The sequence below is a fragment of the Pseudorca crassidens genome, chromosome 4 (assembly GCF_039906515.1).
Source record: "Pseudorca crassidens isolate mPseCra1 chromosome 4, mPseCra1.hap1, whole genome shotgun sequence".
Lineage (NCBI taxonomy): Eukaryota > Metazoa > Chordata > Mammalia > Artiodactyla > Delphinidae > Pseudorca > Pseudorca crassidens.
The window spans coordinates 124,380,308-124,396,077 of NC_090299.1; the positions used below are offsets into that span (position 1 = coordinate 124,380,308).

The 15,770-nt window shown below is 40.2% G+C and overlaps 1 protein-coding gene across 16 annotated transcripts in view; it reads right to left on the minus strand.

Moving 5' to 3' along the window:
* FHIP1A (FHF complex subunit HOOK interacting protein 1A) overlaps positions 1–15,770 on the minus strand; it is a 275,556-nt gene that overhangs the window by 30,612 nt on the left and 229,174 nt on the right. For 14 of the 16 annotated variants that reach the window (XM_067736672.1, XM_067736671.1, XM_067736669.1 and 11 more), the window contains 2 exons: positions 9,885–10,052; positions 4,319–4,398 (listed from right to left, as the gene is read on the minus strand). In XM_067736672.1, the coding sequence (XP_067592773.1) occupies positions 4,319–4,398; positions 9,885–10,052 (248 nt within the window). The remainder of the gene's footprint in view (positions 1–4,318; positions 4,399–9,884; positions 10,053–15,770) is intronic. The other 2 variants (XM_067736678.1, XM_067736673.1) reach the window with 1 other exon arrangement.

The window sequence follows — 15,770 nt, forward strand, 5'->3', positions numbered from 1 at the left end:
TAGGTCCCTTAAAGTTTAAATGACTAGAAAAATAAGGATTTTTCATTGACCTTGTTTTTGGTACAGATTCTAAATAAGAAAAGACATTGTTTTCATTACAGTAACCCCCCCCGCCCCTATCTGTGGAGGATACATTCCAAGATCCCCAGTGATGCCTGAAACCACGGGTAGTACTGAACCCTATATATATACTATGTTTTTTTCCTATACATACATACCTATGATAAAGTTTAATTTATAGATTAGGCTCAGTAAGAGATTAACAACAATAGCTAGTAATAAAATAGAACAACTATAGTAATACACTGTAATACAAGTTATGTGAATGTGGTCTCTCTGCCTCTCAAAATACCTTAGTGTGCTGTACTCACCCTTCTTCTCGTGATGATGTGAGATGACAAAATGCCTATGGGATGAGATGAAGTGAGGTGAACAATGTAGGCCTTGTGACGCAGGCTGCTATCGACCTTCTAACATATAAAGGAGGACCATCTACTTAAGGTGATCCTGGATCACTGAGCCATGAGGATGTTGATGTCTGGATATCAGGGGCAGACGATGTCAATGGCTAGGGATCCTGGGTGGGACGGCATGAGATTCCATCACAATATTCAGAACAGCGCACAATTTAGAACCTATGAACTGTTTATTTCTGGAATTTTCCATTTAATATTTTTGGACCACAGTTGACCTTGGGTAACTGAAACCTCAGAAAGTGAAACTGCGGGTAAAGGGGTTCTACTGTAGTTTAAAATGTATTTTCTAGAAAATTCCCCTCCCTTAAATTTGTGTAGTGCTTTACAGTGTTTCAAAATATTTTCACAGATATCACCACAGTTGATCCTCCCCAAAACTTTATGGGATAGCAAATTCCAAAACCAGAATAGGTCAAGGGGTCCTAACTGGATTCGTTACACCCCATCACTCCAGCCACCATTGTTCATAGCCTTGTTCTCATATTTTTAAATCTCATTATGTCTTTCTGCCGCAAATTTAGTAGTAACTTCTTCAATCTTTCTTCTAGTTCATTAATTCTCTCTTAATCTGTATCTTAAATGCTATTTATACCAAACACTCAGTTTTTCATTTTAATAATTATAGTTTTTACTTCTAAAAACCTCAGGTGGTCTTCAGATCTTCCTGTCATTTTTGCTTATCAAAATGCCACTTTTATTTTAACAGAAAGTAACAAGTACTGGAGAGGATGTGGAGAAACTGGAACCCTGTGCACTGTTGGTGGGCAATGTAAAATGTGCAGCTGTTATGGAAAAAAAAATTTAAACAGAATAACCATATGATCCAGCAATTCCACTTCTGGATATACACAAAAGAAGTGAAAGCAGGGTCTTGAAGAGAGATATTTGTACCCCCATGTTCATAGCAGTGTTATTCACAACAGCCAAAATGGTAAGCAATCCAGGTGTCCAGTGGCTAAGATTCCATGCTCCCAATGCAGGGGGCCTAGGTTCGATCCCTGGTCAGGGAACTAGATCACATATGCTGCAACTAAAGATCCCGCATGCCACAAGGAAGATTCCACATGCCACAACTAAAATCCGGCACAGCCAAATAAATAAATGTTTCAAAGTGTCCATCGGCAGATAAATGGGTAAACAAAATGGAGTATAAATAATGTATCATTATTCAGCCTTAAAAAGGAAGGGGATTCTGAGACCTGCTGCAATATGAATGAACCTTGCAGGCACTGTGCTAAGTGAAATAAGTCAGGCGCAAAAAGACAAACACTGTATGAGGCAACTTACATGAGATACCTAGAACAGTCAAATTCACAGACAGAAAGTAGGATGGTGGCTGCCAGGGGCTGGGGGAGGGGAGAAACGGGGAGTTAGGGTTTAAGGCATGCAGAGGGTTTGTTTTACAAGGTGAGAGCAGTTCTGGAGATGGATGGTGGCAACAGTTGTACAATATTGTGAACGCATTTAATACCACTGAACTGTACGGTTAAGATGGTAAATTGTAGGTTCTGCGTATTTTACTACAATTGAAAACACTTGTTAAGTGTGCGAGGCGATCAGCAATTCAGAGGACAGAGACCAGGAAGCAGAGGCTTCCTGCGAGTCTACCGCATGCTGACCTCTGACCTCTGCACCCGCCCCCCACCCCCACTCACTCTTCTCAGATTCCCCCAGGCAGCGCGACAGAATTAGAAATACAGAAAGTATTAAATAAAGGACAACTACTATTATTATGGTCTCACCATCATCCTCATTAAGGAAACAGAGAAGAAACTCAGGCTCAGAGTGCTGGACCCATGGTTACGCCCAGCACTCTTTCCAAGACTCCATTCAGAACCTGCGACCACGTGCCCTTCAGGTGCTTTCCTGGGAAATGATGGGTCCTTACTCGCCCTGGAAGTCACAGCCCCGACTTGGATGCCTAAGTATTTCAATCACGAGCTGATTTCTTCACCTCCATAAGGCACAGGTCTGGGTCTCAAAAGATGCTTTGACCAGTACAACCTCTGAGGACAGTTTTTACAACAAGTACCGCCCTACGAGTAGACAAAGGCCACTGAACAGAAGTGTCCGCCCCCTGGGCTCAGTCTCCCCTGGTGACCCAGAGCTGGGACGCCGGGCCAGGCTTCCAGGTCCACTGCAAAAGACAGCTGCTTTCCATGCCATCAAAGAAGCAGCATTCAAGAGTCTAACATTTAAATATAATCAGGATTTACCCTTGTTGGAGGCAAAGTCTGGTTTTGGGCAGTAAAAAAGGCTATAATGAGTTGCTCTGATGGATTTCATTCAGGCCTGCTAATGCACTGTCACATCAGTAGAGACTTGATGGGAAGCAAATGTAATCCTTTTAGGACAGATAACTAATGCTCTCCCGGTCTCCCCAGGGTGTTTCTTTATGAGCGGATTTATTCTTTGCTAATGCCCTAAGATTAGTTATTGATGACCTGATCTAAACCCCTAAAAAGTCCGAAAGCTCTCTTTAAACTAAAAAAATTAATAGGTGATACTCTCCCATAAAAGAGTGACTCCGTAAGGCCACCGTCGTTCCACCCACCAGCCCCCTGTGGTATCTGCATCGCTCCCTTTTGCAGGACACCACGTCTATACTGCAGCCTTCCTCAAACCAGTGGTTCTCAAACTTAGCCTCGCGTCAGAATCTGCTGGAGAGTTTGTTTAAAACACAGCCTGCCAGGCCCCACCCACCACCACAGTTTCTGATTCAGCACATCTGGAAGATGGCCAAGAACGTGTGTTTCTCACGAGATCCTGGGGGATGTCTCTGCCGCTGTTCCCAAGATCGCATGTCACCACCCCCTTACTTTTCCACAGCCACTTCTGTGGGAATGCTGGACATCCTCTTGGGATGCCAACTCCTCAGTAATTCTGCTCACGTCATGTCTAAACCCCAGTGGGGACCAGGGGCAGCCCAGATCTCCTCCCTCTTGCGCTGCTCTCAGCTCCTTCTGCCCTTCTTCTGCCCGAGGAGGGGTCAAAAACAGGGTCTAAGGAATGAGGAGGTGGAGGGCGTGCCCAAGGACCTGGTTGGCTCTTTCCTTTTTGTTTCCACACCACCAGAGGGGAGTGAGGGAGCACAAGCCCTCACCAACTCTTTTCCTTCACAAAAGGAGATGCTTCTCTCAGGGACCCTGAGAAGCAGAGGCAGGGGCAAGGCAGGATTGGGTGTTCCTGAGTTTCCTGCCAAACGACCAAACTAATATCTTAACAGCACTTAGACTCTGACGCCTGTCTTCAGATACCAGTCCCTTCATGAAACCTTTCCCACCTGGACGTCTGAAGGACATACCTTTTCTGCCTTGTATACATGTATGTCCTTTTCAGTTCGTCCCCTCCATGCCTTATTCCCTTCTGAATTGTGCACAGAAAGTACTCATTAAATATTTACTGAATTTAACTGAAACATACTCACAGGTCAGACAGTGAGCACTGTACCATTTCTAAAGCAAGAGTCATAGAAATTATACATCAACAGCATTTAATATTTAGAAAAGTTGTTTTCAAAAACGAGTCCCCTAAAAATGTACTTCAGGAGAAAGACATGCAGCTACGGACCAGAAGAGCGTTCATAATACTTCTGAAAGTTTCCAAACATTCTACGTATTCTTTCCAGGAGCACATGTATGATATAATGCCTTTGGCCCCCTAAAAACTGTTAACAGTAAAACGAAAATTAACCTTGGGAAATAATGCATAAATTAAATTGATTTGCTCGATGATTTTCTTTCTTAGAAGCATGGCCCTTACTTCACTTACATTACCAAAGAAAAATGTAACAGCGATAGTGTAGAGCTTTCCTTTAAAGGGAACAAAAGATGGCAACTCACCTTAGAATTAGTTGTAACATCACATCTTCACAATGTAAACCGATGAGAGTTCTAAATAATGCCAGGGATACCACACAAAGCTGGGAAGCAAGAAAAATATCTCTTTCAGATATTGGAAGGACAGCTCTACTTCACACAGATGGTAAATAAATCAGAATTACAAAATAAAATGACCTTTTTGTTTTTTTTAGCAGTTTTGATTAAGAAAAATGTAGAATTACCCTCCTAATAAAATGCCTGTGCTCTATTTCCAACTTGTAAAGATCCAGATAAATATGTTCCCTACAACTCCCCAATACACACACACACACACACACACACACACACACACACACACACACACACACACACACACACACACACACCCCATCTCCTACTTATGTCATTTGTTTTCCTAGTTATTTTCAAATACGACACTGGTTATTTGCAAGACAGGGCTAACAGAAAATTGCATATACCCCAGCCATCTCTCTCTCTCCAGAGTCCTCAGCCCTAAGCCTCAGCTCCTCTTGCCTTATCTCTTGGCTTTGGGGCAAACATTCTCCCGGGTTCCATTTCCCATAGTGCTGAGGGACGATGTTATACCTTCCTAGGATGTTCATTAAAAAACAATATTTCTTGCAGTCTCTGATTTCCAAAAAGGAAAGATAAACTGTCCAACAGAGAAGGTTCCCAAAGGTGCATTATAAAATCACCGTGCCTTTTGGGAGTAAGCTTTTGCTGCTCCACCAGGCCACTTAAGTCATTTAGGCTCTCATTCTTTGTACAGGAGAATAAGGGCGAGTCTGTGTTCTAGGCAGGACAGGTTTACAAGCTGGTCAATGAAATCCGTAACGGTGTTGTAGAGAAAGAGCTGTACTTGGCGTGCCCCAAAACATCTCTAGTGCTCAGGACAGGTCACACCTTACAGTTAGGAAGAAGCAAATACTTCATTCCGTTCCTTCCACGCCTTTGCACATGCTGTTTCTCTGCCTGGAATGTCTTCCTCTGTCTCCTCTGCAGGATAACCCTACTTATTCTCAAAGACTGACTGTAGGCATCACCTCTCCTAGGAAATCTTTCTTCTCTTTCTCCCAGGATTACCACTCAACACCCGCTTTCCCCAGTCCGAGTCCTCTCTATATGTTGCCATAGTAACCTGGGCAAATCACTGTCAAGGGTGCTCAGCACCCTGTATCTGTCTTTTTATTACTGAGTCCAGGGAGTTCATTATTCTACATACAAGTATCTTTTCAGACACATGATTTGCAAAGATTTCTTCTTATTTTGTCAGCTGTTTTTTCAATTTCTTAATGGTGTCCTTTGAAACATAAAAGTTTTTACTTTTTTACAGATTTTAGATTTCTTCTTGAATCAGTTTCAGAAGTTTGTGTCTTTCGCAGGAATAAAGACACAGACCTACTAGAGAATGGACTTGAGGATAGATATGGGGAGGGGGAAGGGTAAGCTGTGACAAAGCGAGAGAGAGGCATGGACATATATACACTACCAAACGTAAGGTAGATAGCTAGTGGGAAGCAGCCGCATAGCACAGGGAGATCAGCTCAGTGCTTTGTGACCGCCTGGAGGGGTGGGATGGGGAGGGTGGGAGGGAGGGAGACACAAGAGGGAAGAGATATGGGAACATATGTATATGTATAACTGATACACTTTGTTGTAAAGCGGAAACTAACACACCATAGTAAAGCAATTATACTCCAATAAAGATGTAAAAAAAAGAGTAAAATTTTAGTAACTATGAAAAAAAAAAAGAAGTTTGTGTCTTTCTAGAATTTGCCTGTTTCACCTAATGTATCCAATATTTTGGCATGCAGTTGTTCACAGTATTCCCTTATAATCCTATTTATTTATTTATTAACTACATTTTTTATCAATGCATACAGATGTCATTAACTATGAAGAAAAGAGAAGGCATATTTATTACAAAAATCAGAATCATGGTTATTTCTGCAGGAGAGGGAGAGGGTTGTAATCAGAGAGGGCTACCTAGGGGCTTATGAGGTGTTGGCAATGTTTCATTCTCCCCTGAATGATGATGACATGGTGTTTTCTTTACAATTAAACTGTATATTTAGGCTTTATACAGTTTTGCTCTGTATGAATATTGTATCTCATTATAAACTCTGACAAGGCATCATTCCACTGGGCAGAGGCTGCAATAGTAGTTCTCTATGTCTGGTCCAAGTCTTCCCATGGGTATAATGGATATAATCCTTTTTAGTTCTATAAGGTCAACAAACAGTAATACCCCCTCTTTCATTCTAGATTTTACTAATTTGACTCTTCTCACTTTTCTTCTTAGTAGTCTAAAAGTTTGTCAATTTTGTCAACTTTTTCAAAGAACCAACTTTTTTATGAGGTTTTTTGGTTTGATTTTATTGAATGAAAGATTCTTTAAATTCTACAGTACTTTATAATTTTCAAAAGTTTCACACACATTGATTCCATATAATCCCATAATATCCCTTTTCCCCCCTACCCCTATATTGCCCTTCCTTCCTTCCCTCTCCCCACTGGTAACCACGTTTGTTCTCTATATCTGTGAGTCTGCTTCTTTTTTGTTTTATTCACTAGTTTGTTGTATTTTCTAGATTCCCCATGTAAGTAATATTAAGACAGTATTTGTCTTTCTCTGTCTGACTTATTTCACTTAGCATAATGCCCTCTAAGTCCATCCAAATTTTGCAAATGGCAAAATTTCATCCCTTTTTATGGCTGACTAGTATTCCATTGAATATATATATACCACATCTTCTTTAAACATTCATCTGTTGGTGGATACTTTGGTTGCTTCCATACCTTGGCAAATGCAAATAATGCTGCTATGAACATTGGAGTGCATGTATCTTTTCGAATTAGTGTTTCTGTTTTTTTCGAATATATACTCAGGAGTAGAATTGCTGGGTTATATGCTAGTTCTATCTTTAGTTTTCTTGAGAAACCTCCATAGTATTTTCCACAGTGGCTGCACCAATTTACATTCCCATCAACAGTGTAAGAGGGTCAAAGAACCAACTTTTGCTTTTGGTGATTTTCTATTGATTTTGTTGTTTTTCTAGTCTTCATTTCCTTAATTTCTGCTCTAATCCTTATTATTTCCTTCCTCCTGCTTGGTTTGAGTTTGCTCTTCTTTTTCCAGTGTCTTAAAGTAGAAGGTTAGGTTACTGATTTGAGATTTTTCTTCTTTTTTAACGTAGGTGTTTATAGCTATATATTTCCCTCTTGGCAGTGTTATACTGCATCCCGTAAGTTTTGGTATGTTGTATCTTCATTCTCATTTATCTCAAAGTACACTCTCATTTCCCCTGTGATTTCTTCTTTGACCCACTGGTTACTTAGGAGTACTGTTTAATTTCCACATATTTGTGAATTTTCTTTCTGTCAATAAATTTTAATTTCAATCCATTGTGGCCAGGGAACATACCTGGTATAATTTTAATTGCTTTAAATTCATTGAAAGTGATTACCACATGGTCCATCTTGGACAGTGTTCATTCCGTGTGCACTTGAAGAGAATGTACATTCTGCTGCTGTTGGGTGGAGTGTTCTATAGATGACTGCGCTAGGTCTAGTTGGTTTATAGCATTGTTCAAGTCTCCTATTTCCTTTTTCATCTTCTGCCTACTTGTTCTATCTATTATAAAAAAGTAAGGTGTTGAAATATCCCACAACTATTGTTGTATCTTCTATTTCTCCCTTAAATTCCACCAGTTTTTGCTTCATAAATTTTGGGACTCTGTTTTTAGATGCATATATATTTATAATTGTTGTATCTTTCCAAGGGATTGATCCTTTATCATTATAAAATGTCCCTCTTTCTCTCTAGTAACATTTCTTGTTTTAAAGCCTAATCTGTGGCTTATTAGTATAGCCACTCCAGCTTTGTTTTAGTTGCTGTTTGTGTAACCTGTTTTTTCTATCCGTTAACTTTCAATCTACTGTTATCTTTGAATCTAAAGTGTATCTCCAGTTGGCAGCAAATAGTTGGATCTTGTTTTTTATCTAGTCTGACAATCTCTGCCTTTTGATTGAATTTTTAATCTATTTACATTTAATATTATCATTATAGTTGGATTTATATCTGCCCATTTACTTTTTGTTTTCTATATGTCTGATATCTTTTTGTTCCTCTATTCCTATTTTACTGTCTTCTTTTACATTAAGTGAATATTTCCCCCATAGTAACATTTTAATTCCTTTAATGATTTTTTTTTTACTATTTTTTTGAGTTACTAGTGGTTGCTCTAGAACTTAACATATACATCTTAATTTATCAGACTCTACTTCAGATTTATACTAAATTAATTTTAGTGAAATACAGAAATGTTACTCTTATATAGCTCTATTCCTTCTTCCCCGCTTTGTGCTATTACTGTTATACACATTACATCTACATATGTTACAAACAATAACACTGTTAATTATTCCTTTACCTTTTTTTGCATTTTTAATGGGTCTTTTTTCTGAAGTATAGTTGATTTACAATATTATATTAGTTTCAAGTGTACAACATAGTGATTCAACATTTTTATAGATTATACTCCATTTAAAGTTATTATAAAATATTGGCTATATTCCCTGTGCTGTACAATGTATCCTTGTAGCTTATTTATTTCATAAATAGTAGTTTGTACCTCTTAATCTCCTACCCCTATCTTGCCCCTCCCCTTTTCCTCTCCCTACTGGTAACCACCAGCTTGTCCTCTGCATCTGTTTCTGTTTTGTTAAATTCATTCGTTTTATTTCTTAGATTCCACATGTAAGTGATAACACACAATATTTGTCCTTCTCTGTCTGACTTATTTCACTCAGTATAATGCCCTCTATTTCCACCCATGCTGTTGCAAATAGCAGAATTTCATTTTTTCTATGGCTGAGTAATATTCCATTGTATATTTATACCACACCTTTATCCATTCATCTGTTGATGGACACTTAGGTTGCTTCCATATCCTCGCTATTGTAAATAATGCTGCTATGAACATTAGAATGCATGTATCTTTACAAATTAGTGTTTTCATTTTCTTCAACTATACCTTTGCTTTTAAAACAATAATTGCACTTAAATAGACAGCCTTTGGAGAGAGGGTTGCAAAGGATTACACTAATGGTATAAGAGGATTTTCAAAGTTAATCAGAGCACCAAACTAAAGAATGACTACCTAAATTCACAACTGCCCAGACGTGCATTTCAAAACACTTATGGACAGAAATATGATCTCTAAATACCCAGACTTGATACACTTTGGTTCCCTGGCTTTACCTGAACTTAATTAAGCCCATATGTTCCCCTGTACCTTGTCTCCTCAGAAGCACATTCTGCTGGTTCTACGGAAGAAAGTGCCAACCCAGACAAATTGAGAAAAATTGTCCTATAAAAGGCAGTAACTCCCACCTCCCTGACAGAAGGGCTCCTGATAGCAAAACAAATTATCTAGTTCATCTCTTCCCAAATAGAAAAGTAGTGGCTGCAAGAAAACAGAATATTCATAATTTTATTCCAAAAACAAACTCTCCTGAAATCTCTCTTGAGCTATAAATTCCCTTCCTCTGGGGCCTTCCTTACCCGAAATGGGGTGTTGATTCGGCTCGTGAGAGTATCTAGGATGTGGACGTTCTCATGCTGGTGCAACAGGATAAAACGGAGGAAGATCTCAAGTAGTGCTGGCTCAGAGATGCTACGCAGAAAAAGGTCCAGATATGCAGTTGTGGTCATGACCTCCTCCACAGTCACCTGGGACCAATGACAGAGTGAGCACAGGTGAGCATCCCCTCAATGCTCTGATACATGCCTCCTCAATGGCCCCCAGCCTCACCGCAGTGAACCCATCAAGGCAAGAACACGCCTGCCACAAGAACACACTTCAGAGCTTCATCTGAAGCCCATAACCTATTCACATTCCATAAAACCTCATGCTGCTTCCGCCCTTTAATTCAGTAAGGGAAAAGCAAAGGCAGAAAGAAGCAATTCAAGTGTTCCAACGACTCTAATTACCAGATGCAGTTCGAACACCATCAAGATTTTAGCGTGTAATCACAAAGGAGAAAAAAAGATAACAAAGTATTTCCATGGTCAGTAAGGGATTAATTATAAAGCTCAGTACAACTTGTTTCATTATTAGTCATTCAATAAACCTTTATTGGGACCTGCTATGTACAGGAGCTAGGAACATAAGAACATATTTTCTGTCTAGGAAGTTGGGTTATATATATGCTCTAGCAAACAAAATAATAATATAATAAATAGCAAATGAGAGGTCCAGACACAAAATGCTGTTGAACACAAGATGTTCAGATATGTTTCTGGAAAGTTGTAAGCCAAATTTTTATAACTGAATAATATATATATATAAGTATTATTTATAAACTGCTATAAGAGTTTACTGCTTATGAAGTAACTGTGACTTTTTTTAATAATACAGATTACTATTTTCTATATGGTGTGATTTTCCCACGTAGTAAAACGTTGATCTTTCAGGAAATAGAACCCTCTGAACAGTCAAGTTTTTCAAAGAGCTGAGGATTTGATCCTTAAAGCATCAAAATTTTAATTTTACACATGTTTATTGGGAATATTTTAAGAGCTAATATACGTTTCTTCATCCTCCTAAAAGCAGCATAGGGGTCATCAATTGCCTTGCCATCTGTAATATAGAAAGACTCAAACAGGGGTATGTGAAAATCACCAGGGAAACAGTTCAAAATTTCAGATTCCAACCTTATACCCTAGAAAGCTTAGAAATCTCCCCTGCCATAAGTCTAATGCACCTGATGCTAAATGAAACAGATGGTGATAATTTTCGAGTGATTACATCTTTTCTTTTCCAGTATTCCATCTTCTTTCTTCCTCCCTTTAAAAGCATTAACTGTCACTTTATCATACTGTTACTGGGCCATTCCTTTAAAAATCCATTCCTCTTCTCCTTTTCTGCCTTCAAAATCCACAAATCGGTTTAGAAACCACATCTCCAGACCTGTTATATAAGTGTAGATAGGCCTTGTGTGGATGCATCTGTGCAAAAAGGCTTAAATTACTTTTACGAATTTCTTGGTTCTTAGGGATGTTCTAGATAGATGCGTTCAAATAGATAAGATAATACCAAACCAGTTCTGTCTGTTTTCTTTATTCTAAGCACGGCCCCTATAGGACATCTGAATCCACTCTCAGAATCTATGGACAGCTCACCCGGCAGCACTGTGAGCGGCCCGAGCACTGCGTCGAGCCCTTCGCTCCCCAGCTCAGAGCCAATCCTGTGAGCCCTCAAACACTCAACACACCCCTGTGTCATCTGGCCAACGGTAAAGGGCTCTCCGTGGCCCAAATATAGCAAAGGAAATAGGTAAGCATCAACTGCATGGCAGATAAATTACCTCGAGAAGAGTGCTTCACGTGGGCTGCCCTGCTTCTGAAACAAACTGCTCCTATCCTGTGTTTTCCCATGTTCGCTAGCCCCAGGCTCACGGCACTTGTAATATTGTCCTGGGACACAAGCTGTGACTTTTTCTTTATTACTCCAGCGCAATGCAAAGAGCCTAGCGCATAGAAGGTACTTAATAAGCGTTTCCTGAACAAATGACAATCCCCAAGGACCTAGCAATTTACATCTGTCAGAGTTGAGCTTAAGTTTTTAATTCCTCCCTCTTCTCTGCATGAGATCTGAAGGCCCCAGTGAGTGGGGATATTTCTTTATAAAGACCTATAGAATAACTGACGTCACCAGTATAGCTAAGGGGGAAAGCCTTTAGGCAAAAATCTAACTCCCTAACAATCTTGATCACTAGAAAAAAACTAGCACTAATCATTCCAAAGGGGCCTTGCATGTAGTTCCTGCAATACTGTTTTTTCAACTTACCTATGGAGTGCTGCTAAGCTGACACGTCACACAGAATTCCAGGAGCTGCCTCTGCATCAGTAATGCAGCATGAGTTTTTCCCCCCTTAAGTTACGCATGACCGTAATAAGCTCAAAAGCACAGCAATAAACTCTTTAGAATCTAAATCTCAGTCTTCAGGGCCTGGCATGAAAGAAGGGAATTAAGCATCTATTGTTTACTACTCTTAAGCTGGATAAATGAAAAGATTTTTTTTTTTTTAAGAAATCCAAGCTGTCATTTATAAGCTAAGAGGATTTAAGAAAGCACTTGGAGGGGCGGTATTTACATAACAGGCTATAAATATTAAAAGCCCAATTCTATTAAGCATCCAGTTGCAAAGTCTTTATAAATTGAGGTCACACTCATCTTAAACTAATACCCCAACCAAGAAAATCTGGTTCCATTCTCTATCCATCTCTTCCCTCCTCCATATGCTCAGAGCCCTTAGAAGCCTTTTATCCCAGAAAATCTTCTCCTGCCCCATTACCTTACTTCTCAGAAACTTCCTCTAATCCTCCAAATAGGTAACCTCCTTAGTGAGAAAGAGACTAGAGCCTAAGTGTGATCACTTGAAAGCTAACGATGAACCACCATGGGAAGGCGGCTCTGCTGGGAAGACTGTAAAACTCAGGTTCCCCTGACGCCCCAAAGAGCAAGTACCAGCAAAACGGGAGAGCAACCTCCTCCTCGTGGTCCAATTATGAAGGACAATCGGCTGTTGATGTAAGGAGGACCTTCTGCCTTATGGCTGACTGTCAATATTTATGGACCTGTTCTATAAAGAACTGCAGGTAGCTATGAATTTACATAGAAATTCTACTAGAAACGGTAAATGAGGTTCTACCACATAATATGCAATAATAAAGCTTAAGAATGCTAAAGCTTAGGAACGTTCTTTCTTCTTAAAGGCAGACCGCGATGGCGGCAATGACCTAAGGAAAACTCGGTTCCCACAAACAAATAATTATCCTTGACAAGAGAGGTACAACCATGAACCCAAACAGGATATCTGTTTAGGCACTTTCACATGCTTCCTTGTCAGCCCAAGTTCTAGAATGGAGCTCTGACTCAGGTACTTAATTTTACTGCTATCCAGTCCAGTTTAGTCTATTCTTTGAAATCTCTTTCCTGGCCACCTTCTCCACCTCCACCAGCCCTTACCTGAGTCCTCCTTCATGCCAAGTGCCCTTTACCAATCCCTTAAACTGGTGTTTTTCAAACAACAGTTTGAGACCCAAAAGTGGGTAGTAAAATCAATGTATTGGTCCACTCATGGTTTAGACCAGATTCAAATGGAAAATATTAGAGTACACTGCACGTAGCATGAGTAACTACTGTTTTGTGAAACTTTGGTATATATATTTTCTTCAAACTATATGTAATACAATATATTATGTATGTGACTTCTTACATGTTCAATAAAAAAATACACACACACGCAAATGTATAAAATAAATTTCTGGCCATGAGTTACAGTCAAAACTATCTGAAAACCACTGAAGTAGTACTGCAGTAACCCAACAAATTCACAGTCCTTTCTGCCATCCTTTCCCCACCAGTTCCTTCTACTCCAGGCCATCACCCAGCATGGCCTGAATCTGGGTGAAGTGCATGTACAGTTGGGATCGGTTCTCTGAACAGAATTTACAGTCAGTCTACTCCTTTTTATTCGAGCCTAAGAGCTCCAACAGTGCATTTTTATTTTTTAATGAAAATTTCAAGTTTGCCAGAAATGGACAAAATAGAGGTTTTGTTTTCTTTGAAAAAAGGGGGTGAGTGGGAAGGGAGGAGTTGACACTGTGCATCACATTCCACTTCTACAAAGTCAAAACTCTCTCAAAAGTGAAGGCTAGAACCAAGCCCAGCCGTCATGCCCATTTAATGCACAGCGCAGGAGGGAAACTGAGCATATAGACATCTTGACCTTTCTGTAATCAGCTCCAGTTGGGCAATTCCATTTGCATCTAAATTAGCACCAGAATCCTCGCTGTAATGGCAGGTTTATTGTCTGTCCTGAAAAATATATTTCCCACCTGCTAATTGGGTGTGTGTGTGTGTGTGTGTGTGTGTGTGTGTGTGTGTGTGATATCTAGTCACACTGGGACAAACAGATGGGTCCTACCTTCTGTCGCCCAGGGAGGTGTCAGCCAGTGGGATCAGGTGACTGTAGCACCCTCTCCACGTTAGAAGCCACCCTTCCTTGGCTAGTCCTTTGGTGTAGAGGAGAAAACTAGACAAGCTAGGGTTCCTCTGGGTCCTCTGTGAGCCCTCAGCCCCAGCGGCTCCACCCAGAGAGCAGGAAACAAGGAGACCAGGGGTCCTCTGCCCACTGAAAGCAGCAGCGGGGAAGGAAAGATGAGGCTGGATTGCATGAAACAGGGGAACACAGGCTAAGACCCTTCCTGCTGCTGCCAGAGAAAGACAAGCTAACAGACAGGCAGGAGGCATGTCCACCCAAGTGCTGTCAAGGGCGGCAGCTGGATGGGCTCTTCCCATGCATCTCCTTCCCTCCAAGGATACAGAGCACAAGGAACATTCAGGAACAGAGGGAAGACAGTCACCCTGGTTCTCAGGGAGCGGCCCCACTGTTTCAGTCAAATTCAGGACAGAAAACATTCAATGATCCCAAGTCTGAAAAGAGTCTGCAGTTGATGACTGAGGCTCCCTCCTGCCTGGCTCCTTCTGCTTCTCGACCTGCAGGCACTCACTGCATTGACCACACTGTCAGAGGCAGGCAGGGGGCCGTGAGTGGACATAACATCCAAAATCCATAAGTGTGGCTACTCATTCCTAAAACACCTGAGGAAGGAGGAGATTACAGTGATGGCTACAATGACTTCAGCAACATAGCTTTAGGAAAAGATGTTAAAAATAAAGCCAGTCTCTGCCTCTTTTCCCCAGCATTTCCTCAATGTATCTGTAATACATTAAACATAATCATTAATTAAATCAATTAAATATTAATTGATTGACTAATTACCTATGATAGGGACTAATCTCCACCGGGGCGGGTGGAGGCTGGGAGCTCTTAGGTATGATAAACCTCTCCCTGGAGAAGTCAACAAATTATTTCTAGAGCCTTTCTTTTCCTATTCTATGTGTGTATAATCTGTATCCTACTACTTCATTATAATGTAACCTATCAGAGTATAATTCAATATATGATCCGTTATATTTGAACCACATCCAATAGAATTTTGTTATTGAAATATTCCAAATATCACTAAGAAAGGTATTTCATAGCATGGCTTTCAGGTCAGAAATAACAAACCAAATATATTTTAAAATAAAATAAAAAAATATATTTTAGCTTAGAAGCAGAGATCTGAAGAGTATTCCAATGATCATTTGATCCATCCCTTTCCTGTTACTAATTGTTCCTGTTACTAATTGTTCCAGAAAGATTCTTCTTAGTTGCAATACAAAGAACTACAAAGACAACAAGGCGGAAGAGTAAGACGTGGAGATCACCCTCCTCCCCACAAATACATCAGAAATACATCTACACGTGGAACAACTCCTACAGAACACCTACTGAACACTGGCAGAAGACCTCAGACCTCCCAAAAGGCAAGAAA